Source organism: Carlito syrichta, unplaced genomic scaffold (assembly GCF_000164805.1).
Source record: "Carlito syrichta isolate Samal-C Ts95f unplaced genomic scaffold, Tarsius_syrichta-2.0.1 Scaffold314837, whole genome shotgun sequence".
NCBI classification, from domain to species: domain Eukaryota; kingdom Metazoa; phylum Chordata; class Mammalia; order Primates; family Tarsiidae; genus Carlito; species Carlito syrichta.
The window spans coordinates 772,336-791,995 of record NW_007258933.1 but is presented as its reverse complement, the minus strand read 5'-3'; the positions used below and the strand labels follow the sequence as shown (position 1 = coordinate 791,995).

Below are 19,660 nucleotides of genomic sequence, written 5' to 3'. Positions count from 1 at the left end.
GGCTCAGGCAATCCACTCACCTCAGCCTCCCAAAGGTGCAGGATTACAGGCTGAGCCACTGAGCCTGGCTAGAACGTTTATTTAAACTCCTCTTTTACATGTGGGGCAACCAAGGTTCAAAGAGGGTAAGTGATATTTTTCAGCGTCACATAGCTAGGCAGAGCAAAAGACCAGAAAAAGGCCCACAACAGATAAAGAAACATTAAATGACTTGTCCAGTGTCATACATCTAGAACCAAAAAACCAGGCTTTCTCCCTCCCTTAACAACCAAGCACTCGGCCAAGAACTCTAGTAACTCTCTGATGTGGGAACCAGCCTCCCACTAGTTCCCAGAGGAAGGCCGAGCTGTCTTTGACCTCTGTGGCCTCACTTAGCCCCATCTGAATTCTCAAAGAGCCCTTCATGCCCATCTGAGGCAGTGTCCTCATGGAAAGTTTCACCTGAGTTTGATGCCTGCCTGAGCTGTGTATGTAGCCTTGAGAAACTCCTCTGAGCCCATGCAGAAACAAGTTAATATATTCAAAGCACCTAGCACAGTGCTGGTAGGCCCCAGGTGCTCAGTAAACAGGAGCAATTAGTACTATTAGGATTTCCCCTCTGCTGTGTGAACTGGACCAAAAGTTTCCCAGGCTTTAATTGGTCCCTTTCCCTGCCTGAGATTGATGATGCTCCGGTCGGGTGACCACATCTACGTGTCCTCCCAAAATAAATGGCCACCCACAGTGGCAGCTTGTGGAATTAGAATGTAAGCTGGGTGTACCACCCCATAATGGAGCTCATTTTTTATACAACTGGGAACTTTTTTAATAAAGAAAGATGTAAAATAATCTCATTGCCGCCACTGCCGAGTACAGGAGGCATTAGGCGGTTCCCCCGTGAGCTTCTTGATTTAATTTTAATTTTGTCATGAAGGTGCAGCTCCTTTTTTCCAGGGATCCTCCAGCGGATGAAGAGGACAGCTGGCTGGGTGGCACCACCCTGGGGGTAGTCACAGTGGGACCTTCCAAAAGATGCTTTAAAAAGGCCCCCACAGTTGTGTAGCACAGCCCGTGAATGTTCCTTTGCCCTCTTTGCAAAGAACATAGCTTCAGCCTCCAATGCCTCTGATTTTTCACGGGAATTATCTGCCACACTGTTTTTGCTTCTGCAATTGTGTTTGATTACCCCAGGGAAGGCAACCTTATTATAACTAGGCTATTCACAACTAAAGTCATCTTGCCATCATCATTATAAATCTTTATCTTCAAGGCCTTAGAATTTGTATGAGAGAAGGGGGAGACACACATGCCTCTCCTTCCTCTGAGAACAACCATGATCACTTGCTGTCGCTTAATGAAAATAATTCCATTCATTTATTCAGTACTTTCTATGGTCCAGCATTCCACAAGGTAATTTACTTAAATTTTTAAAATTCTCACAATTCTGTTATATGAAGAAGAAACTGAGACTCAGAGAGGGGAAGACATTTGCCCAGAGTCACACAGAAAAGTTGGTCATGAAGTTTAAGCTGAAATACTGGCCTTAATTCCTAGACCTGGACCATTTTTTTAAAAAGACCCAGAGGGCCTTTCGGAGGATCCACATGTGCCATTTTGCATCATGTGACCTAATTATCTGCTTTACTCTTGGGTCTTCCTTACTACTTGTCAAGCTTAACCAGTGAGTAGTAGAAAGATGGAAAATCTGCCCAAATGCCCCATCAGGTCAGGCACCAATGAGCAGGAGCCAGGATTTTAGCTTCAGAGTACCAAGGAGTGTTTCAGGGGCAGCCCATGGGATGGATCCAAATACAGAAACAGACTCTAAATTTCTTCATTAAAATATGAAAACCCTGACTTACTGCTACCTCTGTGGGATCTCTGTATTTCTAACTCTGAAAGAAAATCGAACTGTGTGCTGACCTAGCAGCCCCAGTAGAGAGTATACAAGGGGCTCCCAATCCTGGAGGCAAAGGCAAAATGTCCCAAAGCCATGACCATGTCCCCAGCCTGCAGCCAGAGAAGCCACCCCAGACTCACACACCCACTGCCTCCCAGCACCTCCAGGAAGAAGGCAATATCTTGGGTACTGACTGCAGTGTCTAAAAAGCTTCAATTGTGTTGGCAAGAGCAGGAGAGACCCCAGAGATGACAGGAAGTCCAGAGCCCCCAGAAAGCTAGAACTTGCTCAGAGGATCACTAGGCATGTCACAGTGGTGAACGTCAAGTCCAGACTCAGCCACGAGACCTAGAGCAAAGCCCTTCCTTTCCCTTCTCTCTGGTCTCCTCAGTGTCTGGCATAGGAGAGATGGGTCAGACATTATTTGCTGGGCTCACTTGGTGGCTCCTTTTTAAGAAGAATCACCTTAGAAAATCACATGGGTCCTCTTCAGTCACAGCTGCTATTTCTCAACATCTGCATTATCTTTACCCTCACAATAGCCCTGTGCAGTTAGCATTACTGTTCCCATTTACAGATGAGGAAACTTCATAGAGCTGACAAATGACAAAGCCAGGACTCAAACCCACGTCTCTTGCTGCACAGGATCTGGGCCACCTCCTCTGCTTAGGGACTTCTCAGCACAGCAAGAGCTACATTGGCCATCAGACCAAAGTTCTCATTGTCCATTTTAATTTCCTCTTTCCTCCTGACCCTTTCTCCAGGTTCACAACCGGAACCTCCTGTCTCTGGATTTTGACCGTGTAACACGCACAGAGAAGATCTACGATGACCACCGCAAGTTCACCCTTCGGATCCTGTATGACCAAGCGGGGCGGCCCAGCCTCTGGTCACCCAGCAGCAGGCTGAATGGTGTCAATGTGACATACTCTCCGGGGGGCCACATTGCCGGTATCCAGAGGGGCATCATGTCTGAGAGAATGGAATACGACCAGGCAGGGCGCATCACATCCAGGATCTTTGCTGATGGGAAGACGTGGAGCTACACATACTTAGAGAAGGCAGGTGTCTGTCTCCTTCTGTCACTGGCCTTGCCTTACAGAAGGTCTGTCACTGTAGCTCAACCCATTGTCAGGCCCAGCCTGCTGGCCTCAGTAGGAAAGATCAGACTCATGTGGTCTCCAAAAGGAAAGGTTCTGGGAAACGTGCCACAGAGGGCCAGGGCATCTTGGAGGGATCCTGGTGATGGAGTGACAGGTGGGGTCCCAGTGCAGGAGAATATGAAAGACCTGCCTGACATTGTGGAACTGGGAGCTGGCCCAAGCACTTAATGGTCTTACAGATCAGGACTCAGGGCAAGGGCCTGCTCTCAGGTCTGGGGCACATGGTATAATCTGGGCTTGGAGAACCAGGCAGAAGCCTAGAGAGCAGTACTTAGGCAGGAGGTGCTTAGACCTGGGCTTCAAGTGCTGGGCGTGGCCTTACTAAATCCCCTCCGCTTCGGGTCAGAATTATTTTCATCTCAGGGGCTAAGAATCAAAATGACCTAAAATCAAAAGTTGGTCCCAAACAAGAGAAAATGGTAGCTTTGATGCCTAGAAGCCTCTAGGTCCGTTATCAGCTGACGTTTTCCTGAAAAGGGGTGCGCCTCATGCACCAATTCTAGTGCACAGATCCCTGCTTGGTTTCCTGCTCCTGGTCGCTTATCCAGGGCCCAGGCTCTGCTTGCTCTGAGGTAAGTCTCTCCTGCCCTTGTTGGGGGAATATCCTTCTGTGGTCGTACTAAGAAAGAGGCCTTGGAGGTCAGCCAAATCCAGAGAAGGAAAGGACTTTCCCAGGGCAGCACAATACGTCCGTTGTTGGGAAGCAGGTTCTTCCATCCCCATCACAGTCTGCCCATCCCAGGGTGGGCATTTACTACATAAATGATTGTGTGAAGCCTTAAATGTCCTTCCCAAACATGGTCTTTATGCTGTAAGCCACAGGGAGACAAGAGAAGCTGTTTAGCAGGCAAAAGACATTGTCAGAGTATTTGAGGAAGCTCATTCTTGCTTGAGTGGGAAGACTGATTTGAGACATCTGGAGCAGGAACCAGGAGGGAGGCTGATGTAGTACTCCTGGCCAGTGCTTTCCAACCTTTCTCACACCCCATCACACACAAAAGTGACCATGTCTGTACCACATGAAGGGGCAAACACACAAGAGTGCTCACAACAGGAAAGCAAATGGCCTGAGGGTGTGGGGCACTGGGCCCTGCAAGGGCCAAGGGCTAAGAGATTGCCTCATCATTACAGATGAATGCCTCATCTGTAACCTCTTTGCAGGACCTTGTGGCACTCCAGCTGGAAAGCTCTGGTCGAGGCACAACCCAGGAGAACCCAGTTTCTTTGGACGTTCATTCCTTTCCTTTAGGTCTTGGGTGCATTGACCACGTTCCTTCTCACCACCCTCCTCACATCTGTTGGTTTTCCTCTCCCTTCAGTCCATGGTGCTGCTCCTTCACAGCCAGAGGCAGTATATCTTTGAGTTCGACAAGAACGACCGCCTCTCCTCTGTGACAATGCCCAACGTGGCCCGGCAGACGCTAGAGACCATCCGCTCAGTGGGCTACTACAGGAACATCTACCAGCCCCCCGAGGGCAATGCCTCAGTCATACAGGACTTCACGGAGGATGGGCAGCTCCTTCACACCTTCTACCTGGGCACCGGCCGCAGGGTGATATACAAGTATGGCAAGTTGTCGAAGCTGGCTGAGACGCTGTACGACACCACCAAAGTGAGCTTCACCTATGACGAGACAGCCGGCATGCTGAAGACCATCAACCTGCAGAACGAGGGCTTCACCTGCACCATCCGCTACCGTCAGATTGGGCCTCTGATCGACCGGCAGATCTTCCGCTTCACTGAGGAAGGCATGGTCAACGCTCGTTTTGACTACAACTATGACAACAGCTTCCGAGTGACCAGCATGCAGGCTGTGATCAACGAGACCCCGCTGCCCATCGATCTCTATCGCTATGATGACGTGTCAGGCAAGACAGAGCAGTTTGGGAAGTTTGGCGTCATCTACTATGACATTAACCAGATCATCACCACAGCAGTCATGACCCACACCAAGCACTTTGATGCGTATGGCAGGATGAAAGAAGTGCAATATGAGATTTTCCGCTCACTCATGTACTGGATGACAGTCCAGTATGATAACATGGGGCGAGTGGTGAAGAAGGAGCTGAAGGTGGGACCCTATGCCAACACCACCCGCTACTCCTACGAGTATGATGCTGATGGCCAGCTGCAGACAGTCTCCATCAATGACAAGCCCCTCTGGCGCTATAGCTATGACCTCAATGGGAACCTGCACTTACTGAGCCCTGGGAATAGTGCACGGCTCACCCCGCTACGGTACGACCTCCGTGACCGCATCACTAGGCTGGGGGACGTGCAATACAAGATGGACGAGGATGGCTTCCTGAGGCAGCGGGGCAGCGACGTCTTCGAGTACAACTCAGCTGGCCTGCTCATCAAGGCCTACAACCGGGCCGGTGGCTGGAGCGTCAGATACCGCTATGATGGCCTGGGGCGGCGGGTATCCAGCAAGAGCAGCCACAGCCACCACCTGCAGTTCTTCTATGCAGACCTGTCCAACCCCACCAAGGTCACCCATCTCTACAACCACTCCAGCTCTGAGATCACATCTCTCTACTACGACCTGCAAGGACACCTCTTTGCCATGGAGCTGAGCAGCGGTGACGAGTTTTACATAGCTTGCGACAACATCGGGACCCCTCTTGCTGTCTTCAGTGGCACAGGCTTGATGATCAAGCAGCTCCTGTACACAGCCTACGGGGAGATCTACATGGACACCAACCCCAACTTCCAGGTCGTCATCGGCTACCACGGTGGCCTCTATGACCCACTCACCAAGCTCGTGCACATGGGCCGACGGGATTATGACGTGCTGGCCGGACGCTGGACCAGCCCAGACCACGAGCTGTGGAAGCATCTTAGTAGCAGCAACATCATGCCTTTTAACCTATACATGTTTAAAAATAACAACCCCATCAGCAATTCTCAGGACATCAAGTGCTTCATGACAGGTGAGGACGGGGGCACACTCAGGGGGTGGGACCCCTTAAATTGCTCTAGCCACCTGTCTTCCTTGAGAAGGTTGGCATGAGGTAACAGAACACGTTGATTTTTTTCTTAGAGCAGCATTGTCCAAAGTTCATTTGAAGAAACACTAGATCAGATAATATCCTGGGAAACAATGGTTCTGGCATCAAATAAATTTGTCAGGGCCGCCACCATTATTATGTTTTCATAATACATTTCAGTTTATGAAAAGCTCTGAGAAGTCCTGGAAAGGGAACTGTTTTATATATTTACCCACTATTTCCCAAGCTTACTTGACCATGAAACCCTTTTTTCCAGCATGAAATCCTAATATCTCACTTGATACATCCTTTGGATTGCACTTTAGGAGTTTGTGACACAGAGACCAAGGTGTTTATGAGTCCCTGATAAGTTGGGTTAAAGTATAGGGGGAAAAAATACAGTTCCCAATTTAGGAGTATGTAACAGAAGATTCAGACTTTGGAGCCAGACAGAACAGTGAAGAATCCACCATTTCAAAGCTATGATATGTTACAAAATTAATTAACTGCCCTGAAATCCCAGTTACTGGTCTGTAAATTGAAGTTAGAATATCTACCTCTACTCTGATAAGTTAAATAAACATAAACCCTAAAGCAACCACTAAGAAGATAAAAACTAAAACAGAGGAATAGCTTGTACGCCAACAATGGAGAAAAAATGGAAGACTAGAAAATATGGAATCCAAAGAGGGCAGGAAAAGAGGGGAAAGGGGAAAAGAACACATGGAACAAATAGAAACAAGCACCTACCTAGGAGGGTGATTGCAAGCGTAGAATGAGATGCATTTTATGAGGTACCTGGCACAGTGCCTGGTTCATGTTGGTTCCCTTTCCTTTGCCTTTTGATTTAAAAAGTGAGCTCTGCCTTCCACCACTGTGAAACCAGCTTGAGTATAAAGTGCCCCATAGGTCCACAAACAGAGGTGTCTCTGGCAGCCACAGCCCTCCCAGTAAGCACTAGCCCCAGGTTAACTAACCACAGAGACCTTAGCAGTAAGAGTGGCCCTGGGTCTGAGGAAAGCCCACACACTTTTATAGAAAAGAGTTTGTGATGGGCGAAAAACGGACACATTCCAACTTGCAAGCCCAGTCGTCTCTCTCTCCTTTTGTCTTGTGACTCAGTCCTCTTGCCCCCTCTTTTATAGCTGTTTCCTTTATCCCCCAGTGCCTCCCCTCTGCAGCCACTGTCTTAGGCACTGGGAATAGAAAGATGATCCCTGCCCTCCAGGAATTCTCACTGTAAGAGGAGAGAAAGGCAGTTGCTGTCCAGTGGGGAGGCCCTGATGACGAAGTTTTGCACAGATGGCCACTGAAGCACAGGGGAGGTGCAGCCTGCTCTCCCAGGGAGTTCTGGGAAGGCGGCACAGAGCTGCTGACATCTGAGGCTGGCTTCTGAGAACCACACTCCAGGTAGAGGAGGCAGCAGCACATACAGGAGCACAGAGAGGCCAACTTGTGAGCTCACCTGAGTGCCCCTTACAGATGTGGGTTTTTGGCCCCCAAATTTGGTGGTCTTGTCTGGACCCTGTTTCTGCTGACAGCAACAGAAAGATTCCTTTTTCAAGAAAGAGTTTCATGTTGTGACGTTGAGAGCAGGAGTCCCAAGCATGAAGAAGAAGGGAGAACAAGGTGGTCGACAGGTGTGATAAAAACATACTTGGGGTCTGTGGATAAACATGAATCTCCTAGCAGTGTTTCACAGCCTTCCCCATGCTCAACTTGGCTGCTCGCTCTAGAGAAACTTGACAGATTGAGATGACATTTCCATTACATCTGTCTTCAATAAGCATACACCCTGCCTCACCCTCCAGTGAGTTTCCTGTGAGATGTCTTGGCAGGTTACTGTAGCTGAAAAAAAATGGTGCAATAGGAAATGTACTTTTCTATCAAAAAAATTGTTGCGGCTTGCCAAAATATTCCTCCCTCCCCCCTTTTTCTTTATATACCACCATCTACATATGGTCTTCTTCCAGAATAGCACTAACATGACTAACTACTCTGTGCTAAGCACTTGGCAGATATGATCTCCGTTAACCTTCACAACGGCTCTGTGAGATCACTGTCATGCTCTCCATGCTGCAGACGAGACATCTGCCAAGAGGCTCCAGGTGAGGAAGTGCTTGCCCAGAGTCACACAGGTGTAGACCATGGAGCTGGACTCTATAACACCTTCCACTACAATCTAGTCTCCACATCCAGCTGGATTTTTTTTGTTGTTGTTTGTTTTGTTTTGAGTCAGAGTCTCACTCTGTCACCCAGGCTGGAGTGCAGTGGCACACTCACAGCTACTGCAGCCTCGACCTGCTGGGCTCAAGAAATTCTTCTGCCTCAGCCTTTGAAGTAGCTAGAACTACCAGCATGTGCCACAAATCCTGGCTAACTTTTTTACTTTTTTTTTTTTTTTTGTAGAGCTGCAGTCTAGCCAAGTTGCCCAGGGTGGTCTCGAACAAATCTAGTTTTTACAAAGCAACCAATCATCCAATGGGTACCTAACACTTTTGGTTTCGGTTCTATCTTCCAGTCAGTTAAACCCAGCAAATATTATATTACTTATACTTACTCTGTGGCAGCCCTGTACTAAGGTTCTGGAGGGGAGTCAGGCATAGTGCTCACCTTCGTAGGTCACAAGGTCCAACACAGCTTTCCTAAATGTCTTTGACTATGAGCCCACCATAAGAAAAATATTTCACATTGCAGTAAAACACCAAAACAAAGGATTTACAAAAGAATACTTAAGTGTCATGCACTAATATTTTCTAATTTGTTCTCTTCCACTTCAATAAAAATGCTGGTCATGACCCACAAAATTGATTTTACTACATAGTGGGTCATATCCCACAGTTTGAAAAACGGTAGTGTGCAAAAGAGAGGTTTTATATAAACAGTCAAGTTTTAAGCAGATTAAAAAAGAAGTTCAACCCCTAATAAGAACCAAGATACTACTAATTCTCACTGAACCTTACCTTTTAGCTTCCATGTAGGCTACATGACTCTTCATTCACATCCAGCAACACAAACAGAAAAGATCATCTTTTTCCCAAAAAATTTCTTCCTGAGATATAATCCAGTTGGATTGTATCTTCTTCCTGAGATATAATCCAGTTGGATTAGGTCACATGACAATCCCTGAAGCACTCACTATGGCTGGAGAGATAGAATGCACTGACTGACTCAGCCTAAGTCATATGCTTTATTGCTAACTCCTTAGGTGGAGTCAGATTCCCTAAAGACTACCCCAAAAAGGAGAGAAAAGGTAGAACGGGATGCTGGGAAGAGATCAAAAAAATGTTCACCACAGATATAGTGTGTACATCATTGCATTAATTTCACTGGATGTCTCTTAAGTGGGGTCACCGTCCCGATTTACAGAGGAGGAAAGTGAGCTAAAGTAAATTAAAAGTGGCAAGGTTGCATTGGAACTCTGCTCTGACTCCAAAACCCTGGTTCTTGGAGTCAGGTACACTTTGTAAATAACACAGCTGTGCATACGTGAAAGGGATTATTATTGCTTACAGTTCATCACTGTCCAGTGGCAGCGCTGAAGTCTGGGATGGATGGGTAAAGAGGAGCATCTTAACTTGAGGGGAATGTCAACCTCGACTGGTAAGAAGGAAGTGTAAAATTCCCTACTCTTCAGAAAAAGCTCTGTAGAAAATCCCATGAATAAATCCATTTTCAGCATTTTTCCTAAAGGCATAATAGGAACGTTTCCTACCTTCCATCACTTGTAATTAAGGCCCAACCCTCTTCTCAGTCCCTGAGTTTCCTGAGAATTTGCAGTATTCCTCATAGAAGCTTTCCTTCACTACTGTAAATTCAGATGCAAGTTCTTAGCCTCAGGCAAAATGGCTGTGTATGGTATATTCCTCCTCCCCCGCTTCTGTTTGTTTTAATTTCCCAAAGAACCATCTGCCAAGTTGCATAGAATCAAAGACTCTTAAAAACTCAGTGAGGAAAGGGACTTCGGAGAAAAGTTGGTGCAAGCCCTTCTGTTACAAATGAGAAGACGGAGGCCCCAGGATGTGGAAGCCTGGGTTGGAGAAGATAGGGAAAACCTGGGAACCAGGCACTGATCTAGAGTCCTCAGAATGTATTAATTCCAGTCATTTGCACAAGTTTAGAACAGCTCCTGCCACAAGATAACTACCCCCAAATGGTAAGCTATTAGTATTCTTCTCCACAGAAGAATGGTTAAAACCGCTTCTACTGTCAATATGCACACAAGGAAACTAAAACTCAGGGGTTAAATCAGCTGTCTGAGTTCATACGATTTGTAAGCCAGGGAGTGAGAATTTGGACCTGAGTTTGTCTTGCCTCGGCTACCATGTTCTTTCCCTTCTATGATCTTGCCTGGTAAGGCTGAAGCAAGAAGCAGAACCTGGGCTTCCAAGCTGCCCATTCCACTTCAGTGCCACCAGTTGCAAACCCAGGGATAACAAAAGAGTAAAACAAAATAAAAAGAAAGGCAAGCATGAGGCTCTTGAACGGGAGAGAAACATGGGACCAGTGGTGACAGGGATGCAGGACACTCCCACCACTGGGATGAACCCATGGGTGGTAGGAGAGGGTAATTCCACCTATGCCTGGAACCTAGAAACTCTCTGACCTAGGGATCTGTCTCCATCGGAAAGAAGCCAGAATCAGGCCTGGTCCTTGAGGCTCAACTCAAAATCCTGCCCCCGCCCCCAGACTTGGATTCTTAGTCTGTGGTCGACCAATGCTTTAGCATCTTCAGCTACCTATCCCAAGCGGTGAATCAGTCAATCTCTATCTCTCTCTCTCTCTCTCTCTCTCTCTCTCTCTCTCTCTCAATCTCTCTCAATCTCTCTCTCTCTCTCTCTCTCTCCCCCCGCTCCCCTCCCTCCCTCCTCCCCCTCTCGGTTTTCAGTGTCTGGCTTGAATGCCACCTTCTGTATGTGGACTTGCCAGCCACTTTTTCCTTGTATCACAGTTATTCAAGCCTATGTCTTATCCCCCCTTCAGGTCCTGAGTGTGAAGAGGAGGGTGTGTGATACATCCCCGGGCCCATTAAAGGTGCTCTGCCACACTGTCGCGTGACTGTGGCTCACCCTCAGCCCTATTTCTTTGCCTCATGTCTTGGCTTCCTGATTTCATTCTTCTGTTAGCCAAATGCTCATGGCAAAATCCTGTCTACCCCACACCTGATATTTTATCATTAGTAACATCAGGGAGTTTTATAAAGTCAATTAATCTCATGCCTGTGGGACTAGATCTGCAAGCCCAGTGTAAAGACAATGAAGGCTCAGGAGGCTGAGTGACTTCCTTGGGCTGTCAGAGTAAATAACAGGCAGAAAGTGGGAGGGCATTCCTTGACCTCAAGGCCATCTCCATGCCCAGTGGCACTTTGGCCCTGAGGCTCTGATCACTGCAAAGAGCATTAGGAGAGGAGGGGGAGTTTGTTTCTTTGCAAGTCAGCCATTAAAATCTTCCCTTTTGATGTTTTTAGCAAGTGTTTCTCGTCAGTGTTGGGGTGGAAGTAGGGGATCTTCATCATCAATAGTCCCCCGGGTGTCAAGCTGGAGGTCCTGGGTGTCGAAGCGAGAGAAGAGGGAAGCCTGAAGCCTAGGTTCCCTTTCAGCTTCATCACTCCTGGGTATATGCCTGGGAGGGAGATTGCCAGGCTGGAGGAGTACATCTGGCTTTCACAAAGTGGAGCCGTTTTCTGAAGCGTGTGAGGCAGCTGGCTCTCCCGCCAGCCCCACACCCTCACCACCCCTGAGCCTGTCTCTGGGCTGCATGATTGGGAAGAGTCTCCTCTGAGGTCCACTTATGCTCGGGGATATTTCTGCTTCTCTCCCACCAGATGTCAACAGCTGGCTGCTCACCTTCGGATTCCAGCTGCACAACGTGATCCCTGGCTACCCCAAGCCAGATATGGATGCCATAGAGCCCTCCTACGAGCTCGTCCACACACACATGAAAACCCAGGAGTGGGACAACAGCAAGGTAATTTGCATGCATGGCTGCCACACCTCAGGTCACTCAGATATGACAGAGGGCTTGGGCCCATGATGGAAGCTGGTGTGGTGCCTCCACGGTCACGGTACCCACAGGAACTGCTCAGCAGCTACTTGCTAACCCCACCACAAGGCACACGGCTGGGGATCCAGCTGTGACGCACACAGACATGAGTGCATTCAGGAGCTCTGTGCTACCCTGAGCTTGGAGTTTCACAAAAATGAAAAGTGCTTTGTCCAGATTAAAAGTGCAAGCAGAGCCGGACTCAGAGGCTCAGCCTGTAATCCCGCACTTTGGGAGGCTGAGGTGAGTGGATTGCCTGAGCCTGCGGGTTCGAGACCCGCCTGGGCAGGCGAGACCTCATCTCTATAATAAATCAAATATTAGCCAGGCGTGGTAGCGCACACCTGTAGTTCCGGCTACTTGGAAGGCTGAGGTGGAAGGATCGCCGGAGCCCAGCAGGTCGAGGCTGCGGTGGCCAGGAGCGGCCACTGCACTCCAGTCTGGGCGACAGAGTGAGACTCCAACTCAAAAAAAAAAAGTGTAAGCAGAGAAGCTGTGTTCCAAAAACAACTGTGGCCTTTTCTGAGCACATCAACACACCTGGCCTCTGTGAAGGCTTCTGCATGCACCATCTCACCTCACAGACTTATGCCCGGGGCTTTCCCGGTGCCACAAGGCCAGGAAGGGGCAAGCAGGATTCAAACCCACATCTGTGTGTTCTGTACCATCTCACTGAGCACAGTGTCTGGTGTACTGTAGGAGCTCAGACAGCATTTCTCTCTCGTCTTCCTTTTGTGACCCAATTTCAAAGACTCAGAATTCCATAGCTGGAAAGGTCTTTAAAAACAGTCTCATCTACCCACTCCATGCATTCGTTCGCTCATTGCTTCCCCCACCTCACCCCATTCATAAATTCTCTACTGGAAGCCAACTCGGTGCCAAGCCCCATACTGTGCCCAGTGAGCACAGGGATGAGTCAGGCGGAGACCAAGCCTTCAAGGGGATCCCTGCCCAGGGGGCGACAGACGGAGGAGGAAGGCAGGCTTGCCAGATGGCATACTGCTGGTGGTCGGAAACTTTCGCATCCATATTTCTGATTCCAGGCTGATTCCTGTAGGCCTCAAAGCTTAGCCGTCTCCTTCCAGCAGGCTCTGGAGAATGTTCCACACCCTTGTGCTCTGGCGGCACCCTCTGTTTTCCTCTTAAAGAGCACTCCCACGCTCTATTTTAATTCCTGTTTCCTTTCTTGTCTCCACTAGATTATAAGCCCCAAGTCTCATTTGGCACCCAGCACTTGGGCTAGTCACAGGAGACCCACGGAAACTTCTGTGGAGTAAACAAGTGGCTAAAAGAAGTAAACAGCCCATGTGTTGTTAGGTGTCTCTCTCCATTTTACACATGAGGAAGCCAGGGTTTGAAAGCAGCAGAAGGTAGTAAGAACCTGAGCCTGCCTGGCCACAGAGCCCATTCTCCTTCTGCTGCCATCAGCTGCCCAGCCATATCTGGTCCCCGCCACCCCCAGCTCTGCCCAGCTGTCCTGGCATTTGCTGTTCAGGGCTGAGGCCAGCAGCGCACCCCACTCCCACCCCCCACCCCCCCCCCAGGCTTCTTCCGCACTACACAGAGCCCCTGTCTCTGACTGCCTGTCTGCCAGCCTCTCCTGTCAATGAATTATTGATTTCTGCCCTTGGCAAGCATCGGAGATCTTTGTTGTTGAGCACTCCAGCTTTCGTGAAACTCTCGGAAATAATTGTTCACAGACAGGGTTCTATTAATTATAAAGAAGACTTAATTCCAGCGAGAAGCCGATGGGCCTGTTTCTAAAGCCATTTCCCTGAGTTGCTGAGAAGGCCCTGGAGCCTTCCTGAGCATGGCTTCCCCCAAGCTCCCGAGCCTCGGGAGGGACAGGTAGGTGGTACGCCACGCTGGCTGGCCGAGCCTATCTCCCAAAGCAGCCAAGAGCAGGTGCACCCAAGGAGCCTCCAGGAAGCCATGTGGGGCAGAGGCCTCCTTGGAAATTATGTGTGGACACGGCAAAGAGCAGGAAAGCAGAGGAGGGTTAATATAAACCACTTCTCGCCCTGTAATGCCTTCCTGCCAAGATGCATTTCCTGCCATTCCTCCATCTGACGGCACCCTCAGTCTTCAAGCCCCAACTTGGGCACAAGCCTGTCCTCAAACCCTCCTCCTCCTTCAGGAGGGTCTCTGAGCTTTGTTTGCTCCTTCCTCTCCAGCAGCCTTGAAACTGAGCCTCCAGCACCAAACAGACCTGGGTGGAGTATTGCTTGTTATTAGATGTATGACTGTGAGCCAGTTAACCAGCTCTTTTGAGCCTTAGTTTTCTTAGACGTAGAATTTGGAATTACAACAGTACTTACTACATAAAGTCATTGTGAAGGGTAAATGAGATGGTGATTGGTAACTGTTTGGCTCAAAGATCAAGACATGGTAGCTATAGCTGTTATAATTACCCCTCTCAGACTCAGTGATCACATTTGACTGCGATTATTGCTATCATATCTGCCTTTCCCCACTAAATGATGAGTTCTTTAAGGGCAACAGTGATGTCTGATTCATTTTGGGGTCTCCAGTGCTCAGAAAAGGACCTGGCACAGATTAGATGTTCCCTGAATTGTTTCTGAATAGAAGGTTGGGTGAATGGATGGAGGGAGGAAGGCTGAATATTCTGGTGGTCGCAGTAAAGTCAGATGCTGTGTGTTAATAAGTATATGTGGACTTGACTTCCTTATTTAAGCTGACTCTCCAGATCCTTTGTCTCACACTAACTCATTCTCATTCATATTCTCTCTCTCTCTCTCTCTCTCTCTCTCTCTCTCTCTCTCTCTCTCTCTCTCCCTCTCCTCATCTCCCCCCATCAGTCTATCCTCGGGGTGCAGTGTGAAGTGCAGAAGCAGCTCAAGGCCTTTGTCACCCTAGAACGCTTTGACCAGCTCTATGGCTCCACCATCACCAGCTGCCAGCAGGCTCCAGAGACTAAGAAGTTTGCATCCAGTGGCTCAGTCTTTGGCAAGGGAGTCAAGTTTGCCTTGAAGGATGGTCGAGTGACCACAGACATCATCAGTGTGGCCAATGAGGATGGGCGGAGGGTCGCTGCCATCTTGAACAATGCCCACTACCTAGAGAACCTGCATTTCACCATTGACGGGGTGGACACCCACTACTTTGTGAAACCAGGGCCTTCAGAAGGCGACCTGGCCATCCTGGGCCTCAGCGGGGGCCGGCGAACCCTGGAGAATGGAGTCAATGTCACCGTGTCCCAGATCAACACGATGCTCAGTGGCAGGACTAGACGCTACACAGACATCCAGCTCCAGTACGGAGCACTGTGCTTGAACACCCGCTACGGGACGACGCTGGATGAGGAGAAGGCGCGGGTGCTGGAGCTGGCCCGGCAGAGGGCCGTGCGCCAGGCGTGGGCCCGCGAGCAGCAGAGATTGCGGGAAGGGGAGGAGGGCCTGAGGGCCTGGACAGAGGGGGAGAAGCAGCAGGTGCTGAGCACAGGGCGGGTGCAAGGCTACGATGGCTTCTTTGTGATCTCCGTCGAGCAGTACCCAGAACTGTCGGACAGCACCAACAACATCCACTTCATGAGACAGAGCGAGATGGGCCGAAGGTGACAGTGAGGCCAAGGCCTGGACTTCTTGCCAAAGACAGCTACTCTTTTGTGGCCGCATACCTGACTGTGTTGTACTTTTAAAAAAATCCTTTTTTTAACAAGTGCAGAAAACAAAAAGATACTGGTTGCATTGTAATTCATGCAACATCCTTTTTTTTAAGAAAAGAAAAACACAAATTTGGCCTTCACACATTTTTTGCAAAGAACAGAAGGTATTTTTTTTCTGTAGTGTGATCACAATGAAACTTTATTGTCTTTTGTTCCCTTTCTCCTTGAGGATTTTTCCTTGTTGTTTGGGGTACGTTTCTCCTCTGAGACGCGTCTCCCAGGGTGCGTCCTCGTCCGTCCCTCAGTACCCAGTGTGATGTGAGGCACGAGTGTCTGTGCTGACTTGTCTCATGTGCAACCCTTTCTTCAGTGGGGTCAGGCAGGAGTGATGGGAGCAGAGTGTACCAGGCCAGTACAACGCCCCTCTAAGGAGGCCGGGAGGAGGGTCTGTGGACCAGAGGCTCTGGCGAGGCTCTTGCAGACCAGCAGTGGGTCTTTCCCCCGTGTTCTGTGCCTCCAGAGGACCAAAGGTGGCTCCATCTTGCTCTGAAGAGTCTCATGATGTTGTTCAGCACCTTTTTCAAGCTGCCCTAAACTCCTGTCCAAGCTTTATATTTTGATGCTACATGAAACCCCCTGCCCCTTTTGCAAATCCCGTGTAGTTGTCGGTGCCACCCCCATGCGGGGATAAAGTGTCTCCTCTCCCCCGGTCCGGCAACATAGCATCCTGGGCTAAGAGCCTATCCTCCCAGGAGGGGAGAGCACCTAGGGTGTCTGTGGTTGGCTGGTCCTCCATGAAGTTCCTGTTCATCTCCTCCTCTCTCCCAAAGCCAGATGTAAGAACCAGCACCGCACAGCAAGACCTAGGTATGAACGCCATGTCCAGGAAAGGGAAGGCCACTGTGGCCAAGGACGGCAGTGGTGGCAAGGGTACCCGCCTGCCTTCCGAAGTGAGGCCCTCTCCCCATGACTTCGTATCTTCACTCCGCTGCTCAGCTGCCACCACTGAGATACAGGAGCTCGTAGAGGGAGTTGCTTGGTAGCTTTTGATTCTGGAAACATACGTAAGAAAAAGAGTCAGCCAAAAAGAGGAAGGCATGAGTCAAGCATTCTTCTAACCAGCTCCTGGAGTCCCCTCTGCTCCCACAGATGGGCTACTCACAGAGCTGGAGTGCAGCAGGATGGGTTTTCAGGAAGTTCCTGAAGTTCTTCCGAAACAGCTCCCCATCTAGAGCAGCCCAGCCAGGGTGTTTTCAAAGACGTGGAGAAAGGAGGGAGCTGCTGACTTGGTGTGGCCTGCCCTTGACATACCACCCCACCAGGTTGGGGGCAGTTCCCGAGGCAGGTGCCTGGGGATCTGGGAGGCCAGGCTAGCATGGTTCCTGTGAAGTCCTTGCCTGTCATCGGGAAGAGGCCTGCACCCTCTCAGGAGTAGGTACAGTCCACACCAAAGGTCACGTCCGGACAGGAGCAGTGTGAGGGCAGGGGAGAGGGAGAGCCTGAGTGTGGAGCTCCTTGCTCAAGCATTCCATTCCTGGTGCGTCTGCCTAATGACCATTGTCATCACCACTCACAGAAGGCTCTGGGAGACAGGAGGGGAAGCCAAATGCTTCCTTTTAAGCTGGGCTTCTTAGAAAACGGGACTTTTATGGGTTACATTTACATTAAGTGTGGAAAATGAATTCTGAGTCTGAGCTATCCCCCGTGGAAACCTTGTTGGACTGATAAGCTCATGGCACCTTTATAGCCTTACTCACAGAGTCTCCAGAATATTACACGAGCTAATGAAACCAAGAAGGTCTCTTACCGCATGAGAACTGGAGCCGCATGTAGCCTGGGTTCTGCCTGGCAGAGAGGGGTATCCAGAGCTTCTCGGGGAGAGGAGATTCGCCTTACGTCATCCCGCTGGGATTAGAGGATGTGTTTCGCTAAGTGCTCTTCCTGTTTCCAAAAAAAGTCACACTGCCGCAACAGTGTGCCTTGGCCTGTCTGCCCCGGGGTCGCCCGCTGCTTCTGGATCCAGAGCTATGCTGCAGCAGCCACATGCTCCTCGGAGCCCATCGTGGCGTGAGCTGGTGACTGCGGCTCCCAGCTGGCAGGATCGTTCTTGGATGGAACAGAAAACAGTTTGGCCCGAAGAACACACTTATTTTTTTTTAATCTGAAAGAGACTTCTGCCTCTCAAAATGTACTGTTGATATCAAGGGCCCCTGGGCAAAGCTCTCCTGCCCAGTTGATCAGTCCCATCCTGGCTGCCTGACACAAGTCAAGACCTGCTGGAGACGCCTACTTGGAGGTCAGAGACAGCATGCGGTCCAAGGGAACCATCTCCCTATGCGCCCCCTGCCCTCTGTCCCTCCTTCTGCTGCCCCTCACCCCAAAGGAACAGTGTGAGCTTTTAAGGATCAAAAACACAGAAGTATTGGTTGTTCCTTTCTTTAAAGAAATGGTCTTATATTTTTCCTAGGCAACACACCACCACAGAGGTCACTTCTGTGAGAAAAGCAGCTGAAGGATCCCAGGCTTTAGAGAGAGGCTCTTGGCTGCGGTCCAGGCAGTCACACATCTTGGTTTCATGGCAGTGCTATTGTATTGGAGATGGTGCTTCGGCCTTGGCTCTTTTGAGTTGGTTTCCAATCAGGTGACAGGTGACCAAGCAGGTTACCTGCCCTTTCAGCCTGTCCTCTTGCTGAGACCAGCAGTCCCCATGGCAAGGGTGAGTTTGAAGGCATAAGCCAGAGTTCTCTGTGCACGCTCAGGGCTCCACGCATCAAATCCATCCTGAGGGCACCTGCCCCGTTGGCACTAACCAGCCAAAACCTGTCCATTAGTGAGAGTGACCAACCCTCCCTCCAGTTATAGGCCATGCTCCTGTAGGATGCTGGCCTCTGACCCTAGCAGAAGGTTTATTTAGAAACAGTTCCTGCCTTCTCTCCTACCCAGCACTGCTGCCAACCAGTCCCTCATCCTCAGCCCATCTGCCACTCTCTTAAATTGCACGTAATTGATCCCCCAGCTTTGTTTTGTATACAGGGTGAGATTTTCCTCATACCTGCCCTCCAAACAGACATCGCTGGAGGGCAGAGCTGTGACAGCAGGAGGAAGGGAGAGTAAGCCCATGGCAAATCACACCTTTGTCACCCTCTGACCCTCATCTCTTGGAATTGTTGACTGAGAACTGACCCAAGGACACCAATGCCTGATTTCCACTTAGGGATGGCGGATTGGAACCTGTCCCTAAGAAACTGCCTGGAGCTTGAGTGTGCCAGGTGTGCTTCCAGATAGTCAGAAGGGGGCGGCAGCAGCCGACAGTGAGCCAAGGGAGGTGAGGCGAAGTGGGCAACGTCTTAGACACAGAACAAGGGATCAGGATTTTTTTTTTTTTTAAAGAAGGACCTTTTCCGCTGTGACTTTTTAAGTATCACCTTTATAGATGGCAGGGATTTCCATTATGCAAAGAAGAGGCATTCGATGTGAAATCTTAGAGTGTAGTTTTACCATTTGCAGCCTTGTGTCTGCAGTGGCCACGTGGTGGGGGCGGTGACACCGAGCTCGGTGCCCAGGAGGAACGAGCCTGTGAACTCTCAGCAGGATCCCCAGCTTTGGGGTTTGGTGACCCGAGTCAATTCTCTACTCCTCACAGCAGCCGCTATGACCAGGAGCTGGTCCTGGTCCTGCCACCTGCCTCTGAAGGGCCCCAGGAAGAACCCAGGCTCTCCTTTCCTTCAGGGTCCTCATGAGGACTAAAAGCCCGTGTTTAAGGCACATAATTCCCAGCAGGTTTATACACTTGTGTCTATTTTACTGGAGGGGAGGGGATTTTAAAAAGAACTCCAGTTCAAGGCCCTTTCATTAACCTTCCGAAAGCAGCAAACTCATTTTAAAGACTCATTGCTCAGGTGATAGAGAGAAACTTCATCCTCTCCAACCTTCACATTCGCAAAAACCAGCCTTGTGTAC

General features: G+C 49.6%; 1 protein-coding gene across 1 annotated transcript in view; it reads left to right on the top strand.

The window, feature by feature from the left end:
• Nucleotides 1–15,919, top strand: part of TENM4 (teneurin transmembrane protein 4) — a 231,963-nt gene extending 216,044 nt beyond the window's left edge. Inside the window, exons 22-25 of the mRNA XM_008072062.1 lie at nt 2,644–2,940; nt 4,362–5,976; nt 11,858–12,000; nt 14,895–15,919. Of these exons, the coding sequence (XP_008070253.1) occupies nt 2,644–2,940; nt 4,362–5,976; nt 11,858–12,000; nt 14,895–15,653 (2,814 nt within the window). The 3' untranslated portion in view covers nt 15,654–15,919. The remainder of the gene's footprint in view (nt 1–2,643; nt 2,941–4,361; nt 5,977–11,857; nt 12,001–14,894) is intronic.
• Nucleotides 15,920–19,660: the final 3,741 nt, after the last annotated feature.